Genomic DNA, 12,934 nt, shown 5'->3' on the forward strand with positions numbered 1-12,934 from the left:
ATACTATCCTTATCTACCTAAATCCTAGGCAATATCCTCCCTTAAGAAATTAAGATGAAGATTTCATCCTATCTAGACTAGACCATTTTTTCTTTAGGGTTTGTGTTTGTTGGGTTATTTATAGTTTATAACCAATCACAAACTTCAATCTTCAGCGCGACAGCAAAGAATCAAAAGATTCCTACTGGAAGATCTAGTGTTGTATGTCGTTGATATTATAATCATCAAATTGTACTTATCTTTGCAATGCAGATTACCAATATTCAATTTTGTAGAGAATGAAATTTCACAGGGTAGTGTGACACTGCGGCACAATCCATCTGAAACATTAAGGCTATTGGAAGCATAGAATCCTTTTTTTGCAAACTCCTATCCAAATCTCTGCAGATGCAGTACATCAAGACCCAAAAACATTGTGGTATATGAGTTCTGATCTACATGGCGTCAGAGTCAAAGTGATAATGCATAATTATAGAAAGAAAAACTGAGGGAATGGGAGTATTTGAAATGATAGTGGCCATACAGGACAAGATAACAGTGAGGCAATCAGGCACATACACAGAACTTGATCCTGACATAGTTTGGCTAATTCACCCAACGGCAGTCAATAACATGGTTACATTACTAGAGGGACCAAATTCAGGCAAGATTTACAAGGTTTGGAAAATGGAGGGTTCACTTTGTGGAGTATATTTCTTTCCACGTAGGAAGCTGGCAAAGAACATGCAGTATCCAAAGTATCTCACAACCAGCCTCATTCAAGTCTACCTGGGGTATAAATAATATTGCACAATATTGCACAAAAGGACATTTTCTAGCACATTACAGTAGTGTAGTTACGGAATCGCAATACAATGGAATTTCACATTTATGGACATATTTACATTTTTAACATTGCATTTATGTAGCATTATATGTCATTTTATTGCATTTTTAGATGTAGAGACAAGTTACATTAGTATGTATCAATCAATATTGAGGTTTTTCAACATCATCTTCATCCTACTGATTCCAATGGTCTCCAATTTCTGCCTTTCAAGTCTTAGCTAAAGTTTTTTGTAGAAAACAGGACAGTTTTCTAATTTTTGATAAATATGAATGCAGAAATTGATAAAATTGACAGTGCACTTAAAGCACTTGGCCAGAAGATCTTGGTGGTCCTTGACTCCCGCTTTGGTATACAAGTCGTGGGTGAGATTGACTAACTTAACAAGTTCCTCCATTGGAACTGCTTTGTCCTTTTGAGGTCTTGTGTGCCACAATTTGAGAGGTGCATATTGTTCTTTTGCAACTTCATTGGCAATCCTCTGACAAGTGTCATGCTTATCCCTACGCCTTGCCGCTTCCTTGGCTTCCTCCTTGTTGTATCCCTGTTTTTGTTTAAGTTCTTGCTGTGCCTGTTTTTTGGGGGACAGTGGCTGAAATACAAGGGACTTTATCTAAATGGTTGATTTTTTATTGATAACATCATATGATGTTATGCGACTGATAAAAATGTCAAATGACTTTGAGTCTGTCCAGGTGGGGATATGTAGAGCACGGCTATTGCTGTTATTAGGGTTCAGAAGAAGAATATGGATGTAAATAGAAATAAGAGGAAATTTTAAGGAAAGGTCAGAGACAAGCAGTAAGTGAATATAATATCTTCCTTCTTCATCATTTTCATCAGATTGAATATAAAGGGGATATATAGGAGACTTGCAAGCTTCAAAAACTAGATGGCTATTAGATTTGTCTAGACTAATGAATTGACCCAGATATTTGAGGGCACTGTTGGGTTAGAGTCTGGCAAGGACAGATCCCAATATAAGTTTGAGTGCACATACTGCAAGGATTGCATAGTCAGTTATTGTTATATGCAGTTATAGTCTAACTTACAATTATGGAGCGGTTGCTTGCAAAAAATTTTCATAGTAATGGCAAAGTCAAGGCTGAGTATATTGCTATCAGGACATGGTTGATCTAGTGCCAGTAAGTAATCATAGTTGGTTTCCATGAATTTGGCAATAGCAATGTGGAAGGCAAAGATAGCAACAGGTTGACCGGAAGCATCTCCAGGCTGTGCACTAGCCTAAGACAATGGTGTAACTTATTTGTTATTTATCATAGAGCAAGTTAATTGAGAGTTGTCATCATCCAATAGTTCTGTCAGATTAGACTGTTCTTCTTCAGAAGAAGGAATGATTCAACCCTTCTCAACACTTCTACAAACTAAAGCTTTAAAGGATTCAAGATTTGACATATTGTTGTCTAGGATTTGATCCCAATCAACCTCTGGCTGGTGCAAAATTATTTGTCCTATAGCCAAATGTTTCTCGGCTGGGTGATTCTTCAGTTCACCTGCTGTTGCAACTCTTTCAAGTATTGAAAGAAGTTCTTGGGTGTCTGTGAGCATAGTAGTAAAAATATATGGAAAAACTTATTACTAGATAGGCAAAATGGGGCACAAGTACTGAATGGGAGACAACAAGATGAGCATAAAAATATGCAAACTGTGGCTATGCTCACAATTGTTCTTTGATCATTTGTTGAGGTGCTATTGAGGACTATCAAACAAATGTAAAGGGTTTGTGACAGGGCAGAATTAAACAGGAGTACCGGTTTATTTTTTGTTCTTTACCAAGTATTTAACATTTCAAATCAACGGGATATAAAAAAATGGTTGCATAGGAGTGCATAGGCTGGCCAGGTAAACAACCAATTTTTTTGCTGAATGATCAAATGTTACATAGCTATTTGCATTTCCTATCTACTTGGTATTCTTATGAGATCAAAAAACGGTAGACTATAAATCTTCTATACAATGACCAGCTGCCAAAGCAGAAGCAAATTCCGAAGTATTTTTCACCTTCTTTCATATCTTGCAATGGTCTAAATATGTGGAAGAGACATAGGGTATCCCACCACAAACAGACTTAAATTTGATTTTTATCTTAGAATTTTTAGGTATATCATTCATGCATTTAAAACAGTGGTCCATATTACAGGCATATCTCAGGGGAAAACCGGATTTTGATGGGCCATGAATCCTAAAAGAGGGAATAAATAGTGAAAGTTATGCAAGTAAGACAAATCAATGACTTACAATGAGGCATGGGTAGTCTCAGGTTGTGATTGCGGAGCATTGATACTATGGCAATTGAATGCCACCCTGGTTAAATAAATAATGTAGTAAAAAAGTAAATATTGAGGTTGAGCATACTGAATGGTGTGGTTCTGCGTAGATGATAGTGCTAGTGCAGTACCTTGACCTGAGATATCTGTGTTGTTTTTAGATGTGGTATCTAGTTTACTGTCACACAAAGTACCAATTTTAAGAGCATAAGTTTCGACCAAAGTACACAAAACCCTACTCACAGGTCAAAAATATCCTGGAATGCAGGTTGTTGATGCATATAAGCAAACAGACAGACTAGTACAGGATTTCCTGTTGCATTCAGAACACGTAACTTTTGAAGATATGGTTCAGCTGCTGAGAAGGATTGCTTATTATTGGTATCCTACAGGCGCCGTGCAGTAGGTGAGGTATTGTATTTCTCAAAATCAAGACATTGCTTAACATGTACATGCCTCAAAAGGACTGTGCTAGTAGTTTTGTTAACTGTTACGGATCTTTGAGTTATGGGCCATTCTCCTATGGATGGATCGTAAGCCCTAAATGTTTCATATTCAGTGAACTGGGGGTCTTCAGGAAAGGCTTTGCAAAGGGCAAAAGCCAAGTCTAAGGCTGGTTGAAAACAGAGATGAGTTGCAAGTCTGCTTTGAAGAGTTCAGAACATTCATCATCCTATGAAGTTTGAGAATTAATGACATAGGAATTAAAATATGAAAGACATATTGAGAACCACCACAATACCCTGACCTTCTGGTTTTCTAGATTGCAGAGCTACGCCTTGCTAGGACTATTGCCAATGGGAGATAAGGTAAACATCTTAGGAAAAGATGCAAGTTTCTCTTGATACAGGGGGTTAATCATCCTTCCGTACGATTGAGGTGTTAGATTTTGAAAAGCTTGGGATGAGAAAGCTTGAGGAGATACATGCAGTAGACTCTGAGCAGGTGCATGTAATAGTGCATTATGTTTGTTGTTTGAGGTGTCAGCTGAGATAGTATGGGCAGAGACAGTCTATCTTGTTTCAGGGGTGCTAGACTGGCGATTAATACAATAGGTTTTATAGATTAAAAAGGTATATATTTAATTGCAAATTCCATTAAAACAGGGCCCTTCACAGATAGCCCATTTACCTCAATGTGATAGGGTAGAAAAAAAAAAGGTAGAATAAAATAGTGCACCAGGTGCTAGAGGCACTGAAACATTGACATTGGAGGGGTGTTCAGAATGGAATACCCACTGGAAAAATTTGCATTTGCCTTGAGTATGGATGTGGGTATATCAATCTGGATACATCTGGAAGTAGTAACCTAGGTTTTTGGTTTTACCTCCTGTGCATTTGATAGGATGGGAGATAGGTTGAGCATGGCAGCAAGGACAAGTTGCACTACTAGGCAAAGCAATCGCAAAATCCTTTACAGATGCTAGTAACTTGGGAGTGTTGGAAGTATCAAAGAGGTGGAAGGTTTCCATGTTGAGATTGTGGTTAAAGGAAGAAAAACAAAATAAAGCAATTTTTATATATATATTTATTCTTGTTGACATTGTTGTGGTAAGAATTACTTGCATAGATCCACTACTGGAGTGATGATAGTAATATTTCCGCATTGTTTAGAAAGTATATTTAAAATGGAAATTGATTTGTAGTTGGTTTTAACAAAATGTTGCCATGGTTGTTGAATATCATCAACCTTGTATTCAGGTTAGAGTATTGATGCAGGAACGTAAGAAACTCGCAATAACCAATTGGTTCAACAGCAGGTGCAGCTCTAGGTGTTGCCTTAAGAATGCAATATGTGAACAAAATGAAGTCTCATAGTTGAGCGGCGTATATGGAGTAAATGGACATATCTGGTGCAACAATACCGTATTCATACTTGTCAGAGAATTGGAAGAGTACTGCAAATCCATGGATAGGAAAATTGATGAATACAGGCCAACCAAAGAAGTCATATGAATATATTGGCACACTCAAAGCAGCATTGCTAAGTCCATCACTGGCTGATACTATCACAAATCTAAATTTAGTAAATGGGAATTTGTAAAAAATCAAGTGTAATATATATTGGCTAGTGCCCGTTGCTTCAACAAAGTTGTCCACTGTTGCCTGTGCAGGAATGGGTGCTAGTACAGCTAGATTTATATTACTTGTAGTGTTTGGAGCTAGAAAACTGTCCAATGTGCCACTTTCTGTAGTAGCAATAGTTAAAAAACTGTCATTGCTTGCTATAGTGGTGTCTTGATCTAGTGTATCTGAACTTGCAATGTACATGCTGTTCATTTGCTACTTGACCAGGATGATGCTTGGATAAATAGGAATAGGGAAAGTATCAATTAACATGCAAAGCGAGTGTGGATAATATAGAAGTGTGCATTAGTGCTCTCTTTTGTCTTTATTTTTCTGTTTATATATGTCTAGTTCAGATTGAATTTTAAATTGAGCAATATCTACAAGTATCAAAAAAATACCTGAAACTTTCTGCTCACTGTTCTTGGCAAGGTCATTGATAGTTCTAACACCTTTTACTTCTAGGTATTCTTTATACTGGTGTAGGTGTTGAATTTGGTTGTATAGTACCCATGTTTTATCTCCAGTTTTCCACTAAACTTCCAATAACATTATTCCATCAGTATTTTTTCTGTAGTTTGTAATCTTATTCACTATCCACTTGCCCTTCAGATCTTCAACTATAAAGATTTGATTGTTTGCTCTCCTAGAAAAAAATCTATTATCATTAGATATATGAATTCTAAGCAAAAAAGCATGAAAAACATTATTTACATCTTGTTTACACAACTTACTAGATATATCCACATAATATGAGTTATTTTTGAAGTCTTCCAGTATTTTATATGGCCTAATAAACCTAGGAGCCAGTTTACAAGATAAACCTTTAGGCAAATCAATGTTCATTGTAGAAATATATACCAAGTCTCCAAAGGCAAAAGGTGCTCAAATACGCTTCTAATTTGCATTACGGACCAACTTAACCCTTGAAGCAATCAAGACATCATGTGCTCATAAAATAGCTGACTTTATATGCCTAGCAAATGCTCATACTTCTAGGTACTTCACAGATTTACTTGAATCCCAAATAAATGACTGAGACACTTTCCCATAGTTTAAGAAAAATAGAGTGTAACCAGTACTCTCAGAACTGGCAGAATTTATTGCAAATTCAATAGCTGGCAACTTAATTACCCAATCTTTTTGATTTGGGAAGATACAGTACCAAAACATCTGTCCTATTGGTTTGTTTGCCTGCTCTGTTAAACCATCTGTTTGAGGATGATACACGCTTGACATCCGTAGCTTAGTACCAATTAAACAATGCAGTTCATCCTAAAAATGACTAGTAAACCATTTGTCTCTGTCACTAATTATTATACTAGGTAGACTATGCAGTTTATAGGCCTCAGAAAATACAAGCTCTGCAATATCCTTAGCAGTATAATTTTCCCGGCTAGAAATCAAATAAGCCATGCCTATAAACAAATCAATGATTATAACAATCAAGTTATAGGATCCATTGTGGTCTTCAGATATAGGCAAAGAACCCACAAAATTAATCCTAATAATGTCCTATGGTCATCTGTTAATCTCTAGTGGGTTAATCAATCCATATGGTTGCTTATGACTGTTAGACCATTACCATAGACACGTGACACCATTAGTACATATAGCTCATTCCCTTCTATTCCTCCTTTCCCTCAGTCGTTCATTCATAATGTCCACTGAGGTAAAGTTCTCGTCTCCCTATTTCCATGATACCTAGATATTGATTACCATCTTATCTAGTGCAGTCTCACTGTCTAGGTAGATTCAACAGTCGTTCATTCACAATGTCTACTGAGTGCAGTCTCACTGTCTAGGTCTGATAGGTTATGGGCCCCGCCTAAGGTGGAATTCTTCGGATTTTTCAAGACAGTGTCTCGCCCAGTGGGAATTACTCGCCACGGATGTCAGGAAATCCAATGGACCTCACTGAGCCGGTCAACGCTCAGATATATGCGCCTTTTGATATTGTTAATTCTGATTCTTTACCTTCGTTGCATTCAAATTTTTCTCGCATTACGCGTTCTTCCAATTGCGATTCGCTTCTTCAGTATTATAGATTACCTTTCCATTCCCCTTTTCGGATGAACCCAGGCCATCTTGGTCTGGGACTTAGTTCTTTGCTCCATGTACCGCTTACGGAGACGGCAAGAACCCCATCTTTTCACAACCACTCTGGGTCTGGTGTAAATTTTGCCAACCGCCCAACACCACCACACATGACTCGTTGTCCTGGTGTTCCTATCATCACGCACCGCTCACCTACGCATTCACCGACTCCACAACCACGTCGTCTACCATCTCCTGCCTTGACCCACCTTTCTGCAATCACACCAGGTGCCGCTGCCCAACAGGCATCTGCAAGTCCAGTTCCACGAGCTCCACCGCCTCCTTCCCCGCCTCGTCCAGGAGGTACTGTCGGATCTGATGACTCGTCTTTGTCGTATGATTCTTCTCACCATTCCTCTCATTTATCTTCTTCTTCTCACGAGGCTACTACTGGCTCTGATTGGTCCATTATCTCCCCGCCCTCCGCTGCAACCGGTAGTTCATCTACGCGGGTATCGCATGGCCATTGTTCCACAAGATCTTCCACGGGTTCTTCTGCCCTATTCTCTTCGAATTATATGTTCTTAAGTCAAGTTGACAATTCACGTTCTTTAAATTCTCATAGACAGTCTTCTTCACATTCCATTCCTCCACCTCGTACTCCAGATGACCATTCATACTCTTTTGCTCAAGGTTCCCAGAACCATCCTTCTTATAATGCACTTTCTTCTCCTTTTTCCTTACTTTCTGTCCCATCTCGGGATAAGGTGCATACATCTGCAGTGAAACCCTCGGTGCGTCACCCATTTGCCTCTACCCAGCGACACCATACTCCGGCGGCTTTTCGAGTACATCCCCCTCAGACTCATATTGGTCATCATGCTGTTTTCCCGGATGGATATGCAATGCCACAACCTCCCATTCACCATACGACCGCACCACCGACCCTTCCCATGGCGGCACCACAGCAACAACATGCCCTACCGCCATCTACCAAAGAGATTCCCGTGCTCACCGGCCGCGAGAACTGGACTACCTGGAACAATGGCGTTACCCTACTCATCACCTCCCTAGGATTGTATGGCCACATCGCGGAGGACTGGCAGATTCCTACCCACATTATCCCTGACCCTCTGTTGATGCCATCCCATCCACCTATTCTCATGCCAGGCTACTCGCCTAACGATCTGGCGGCTTACACCTGTTGGTGGTCCCAGGATAACCAAGTCCTTTGGGTTCTTACATCGCGTCTCTTATCGGCCGTACTGGGTAGCATACCCACAGCCCTACCGTTCGCGGGACAACGGCATTCTTCCCGTGAGATCTACGCACACCTTTGGCAATTGTATAGCGTCGGCGATTACTACTCTGCGATGCTGGTGGAACAGAAACTACGTGCACTGCGCGTCCGCTCAGGTCCAGGTTCCGGGGGTGTGACACTTGCCGATTACATCGCAACATGGCGTTTGGGTTACCTTCAGCTCTTCGAAGCGGGTTACCCGTTACCTCATCGTCAGGTCCTCCAACTCCTCGTCTGCGGATTGCCATCCAACTCGCTCGCATTTACGCAGGTTAAGACTTCTGTTTTTCTCCAGCTTCGCAACTCCGATGACAACACGCTACCATCGTTCGATGAGATCCTTGACATGATTCATGTGGTAGGGGATTCCCAGGCTATGACTTCTACCCTTTCTCGTATGCCCAAAACTCCACATGCACCTAACCCTTCGCGCCGCCCAACCATATCTTCTGCGATACCGAATACACACCCTACTACTGCGACTACTGTTCGACCGACTTGTTCAACCTGCCATGGTAGCCACCCGACCGAAAACTGCTTCCAACCTGGGGGTGCAATGGAAGGACGGAAAGACGAAGTCTTGGCTAACCGGCGTGCTCAAATCCCTGCACAGGCTCACCTCGCGGATACTGTAGATGCGGTGCTGGATGATGGAATCGTAGATTCGTTTAAAGAAGCCATTGAGTCACCTGTAGTACAACCGTTTGGGGCCCTTTTGGTAGCTAGGCCTTCCTCTGCGCAATCCATTGAATTTTCCTCCTACTTTCCATCCGAATCCCCTGAGTGTGCATTTGTTGCCCCGCTAGACTGGGTCCTTCTTGCTCCTACAATCACTCAGTTCAACTCCGCGTTAGACTCCGGATGCACGGTCCACCTCATCAAGGACCATAATCTTTTCTGGACATACAACGAGCAGGAACGAGCCGTCGTGGGCACTGCAAATTGCGGTCAGATGGAGACATGCGCACGGGGTGATGTGAAAGTGAGGATCACGGCTATGGGAATTGATGGTTCATCCATTAACATCAACTGGACTCTTCGCGATTGTCTACACACACCAGACGTCCCCTTCAACCTGCTGTCGGTCGGCCAGATGGCGGAAGCGGGTATAGCGTGCAGATTTGAACCGGGTCTGGGGAAACCATACACCAAAGTATGCTTCTCTGAGGAAGCCAATCATCCAGCCTCACTATCTGGCAAATTTTTCAACGCCACTATTAAACATCGCATATCATTCCTTTCTCTTACTTTCTTACCACCAATACTTCTTTCCTCACCTCCCATGTTCGCTTGCCCTGCGCTCCCTATTGTCAAACCAACTCCTACACTGTGGCATCGTTGTCTTGAACACCCCGGCCAGGATACAACGCGGATTGTGCTACAAAATCACCTGTCAAAGGGTATTGACTGGTCTGGTGATTCAGCATTGCGTTATTGCGTGCCGTGTATACTAGGCAAGATGCCACAGACTCCATATGTCTCCAATCACAAACGTGCCGCGAATCCGTGCGACCTGGTACATATGGATACATGCGGACCTTTCCCTATCCTGGCCACATCTAAAGCCAAGTACTACGTCGCCATATTGGATGATTGCACTAACATGGGCGATGTTGGCCTCATGTCTGCAAAGAACAATGCTACATCCATATGGAAACGTACCACGGCTTGTTGGGAAACGGTATCCAATCGTAAAGTCAAAGCAATACGCATGGATGGCGCTGCAGAGTTTGTCGCAGGTGCCTTCCGGAACCTTTTGGAGGAACGGGGTATTCTCATACAACAGACAGCACCTTATGCGCACCAGCAAAACGGCAAGATAGAACAATATATCCGTACAATTTCTGACACTGCCGCTGCCTTGATGGCCGATGCGGGATTACCCTCCTCGTTCTGGGGTTGGGCTGTGCTGGCTGCTGTGTACCTTCAAAACCGCATTCCAACAAAGACACTACCTGCTACCACCTCTCCCTACGAACGCATGTATAAGACAAAACCTGACTTGACAATCCTGCGTGTATGGGGGTGTCGGTGTTTTGCATACCAGCCAGAGGAACTCCGTGGTAAAGGTTCTCTAATGTGTTATGAAGGTATCTTTGTCGGATATGAGAAAAACCGGATTGGTTGGAATGTAATGGACTTATAGGGTAAAGTCCGCTTCACGCGTGATGTTATTTTTGTCGAGGATGAACATGGCCACCTCCTGTCACCCAAACAACAGAAACCAGACCACACCACTACCAACCACCCACTGCCTCCCCCGACAAGGGTACTCCGATCTGCTGCCTACCAAAACGTTCCACAACATGCCTCCCTTCTCGCGGAACACGACGACTCTCTAAAACCTCTTTCATACCTTTCACAAGTCACTTCCCTTGTACATAATACCTTTCATCCTTTTATCCACCCACTTCAAACTTTCGATTCTCTTTCTTGCTTCGCAGACGTTAACGCCCTTGATAGCTTTGTAGATAGATGCAAAACGGACAATGTAGTACAGCACATTTTTTCACTTTCCGATTTTCAGCCTGATGACACTTCCCATTTCTTACATTCTTCTTATTATTCCAACTCGCGCTTCCCTTATCGTTTCTGAATCGCTGATTATGATCCTGACAAACCCCCCGAATCATACCAGGAAGCCATCGCTCGACCTGATAAAGCAATTTGGATTGCGGCAATGCAGCGGGAATACGACAGCTTGCAAAAACGTGGTGCCTTCAAACGGACAACGCCAATTCCACAAGGCTACAAAGCAATTGGCATGGTCTGGCGATTCTCCTTCAAATATCATCCAGACGGCAGCATACGTCAAGGCAAAGAAAAGGCCTATTTAGTCGCCCAGGGTTTCCACCAGCAATACGGCATTGATTTCGTCGATACATATGCACCTGTTTGCAAACTGTCTAGTGTCAAGTCAATCCTCGCTCATGCCTCCTACAACGACCTTGAAATCATGAGTTTCAATGTCAAAACGGCATTTCTTCACGCGAAGCTGACAAACTCGATATATGTTAAGCAAGTACCGGGATTCCCTGAAGCAGACCCAACCACAGTCCTGCGCCTTATGGTGGCACTCTACGGCCTGCGTCAATCGGCCCATGAATTCTATCAATTCTTCATGAAGCTGCTGGTGCGTATCGGCTTGATGCGTTGTGAAGTTGACCATTCTGTCTTTGTCGGATATTGGGCAACACCATCCCACTCGTCAATTCCCCCGCTACCAGACAAATCCCGACTATACCTGATAGTCCCGATCCATGTCGATGATGGGCTCGTGGTTATGAACTCCATTCCACTGTACCACTGGTTAATTTAACAATTGATACCTGACCTCGAGGTGATTGACATGGGCCCGGTCTTCATGTATCTGGGTTGTCGTATAACACGGGATAGGGCAAGAAAGAAACTCTGGATCTCCCAAAAGCCTCTGATTTATGACCTACTGTCGACGTGGGATATGCTGGAATGCGCACCCGCAAAAGTCCCCATGTATTCCCCACTGCATAAACTCCCACCTGTCCCATCCAACTCAATGCCCTCTATAGCTGACGCGGATATCAAAATCAATTTCCAACGTATTGTGGGCAGTCTCATCTACATCGCCATTTCAACCCGCCCAGATATCTCATACGCGGCTATGGCACTTGGACAGCATAATGCCAACCCCACGCGGGCCCATCTGCTTGCCGCTAAAGGTGTATTACGCTACCTCACCAGTACTATGGATTACGGTCTGGAATACGCAGTGGATACATCGAAGGTGTCGGCACCTACCACCCCATTTCTTAATGGATGTGTGCTGACCGATGCTGACTGGGCTTCAGACGAGACCAACCGTAAGAGTATTTCGGGATACTGTTTCTTCTACCTGGGTTGCCTTATTTCATGGTCAGCCTCGAAACAGAGGATTGTTGCATTGTTGTCGACTGAAGCGGAATATTATTCCATGTCTCATGCACTGCGAGAAGCTATATGGCTGCGGCTTTTCTTGACATTGCTCTCTTTACCCATCCCGACCCCATTTCCCATGCTAGGAGACAACCAAAGCACCCTATGTCTCGCCAATAACGATGCAATATCTTCACGCTCAAAACATATCGATGTGCGCTACCACATAATACGCAAGAAAATAGCCGATGGATCGTTCGAAACACATTGGATACCCACCGCAGACATAACAGCCGACATATTCACAAAGCCTCTCCCGTATGCCATTTTTTCCAAACATTGCGATGCATTAGGAATCGTGAAAATCCCTTGATTCTCGACGCTTGTGTTACCCCTTCCATTCCATTCTTTCCCGTTGTTTTTTTTTTTTTTTCTTTTTCTTTTCTCTTAGCCTTTTTCTCTTTCCTCTCTATCTCTCTCCTTCCATGCACTCGTCACCCTCATACATGTGGGGGTGTGTTAGACC

At 42.5% G+C, this 12,934-nt stretch overlaps 1 protein-coding gene across 1 annotated transcript; it reads right to left on the reverse strand.

Annotated features, from left to right (window-relative positions):
• Positions 1-965: 965 nt before the first annotated feature.
• On the reverse strand, positions 966-2,395 carry JR316_0010138 (uncharacterized protein; the record flags this gene model as incomplete). Its single annotated transcript, XM_047895812.1, has 5 exons — positions 966-1,041; positions 1,138-1,439; positions 1,754-1,785; positions 1,879-2,071; positions 2,213-2,395. 5 exons carry the CDS (start codon positions 2,393-2,395, stop codon positions 966-968), a joined length of 786 nt encoding a protein of 261 aa, XP_047745531.1.
• Between the last annotated feature and the right edge of the window lie 10,539 nt (positions 2,396-12,934).

The sequence above is a fragment of the Psilocybe cubensis genome, chromosome 9 (assembly GCF_017499595.1).
Source record: "Psilocybe cubensis strain MGC-MH-2018 chromosome 9, whole genome shotgun sequence".
Lineage (NCBI taxonomy): Eukaryota > Fungi > Basidiomycota > Agaricomycetes > Agaricales > Agrocybaceae > Psilocybe > Psilocybe cubensis.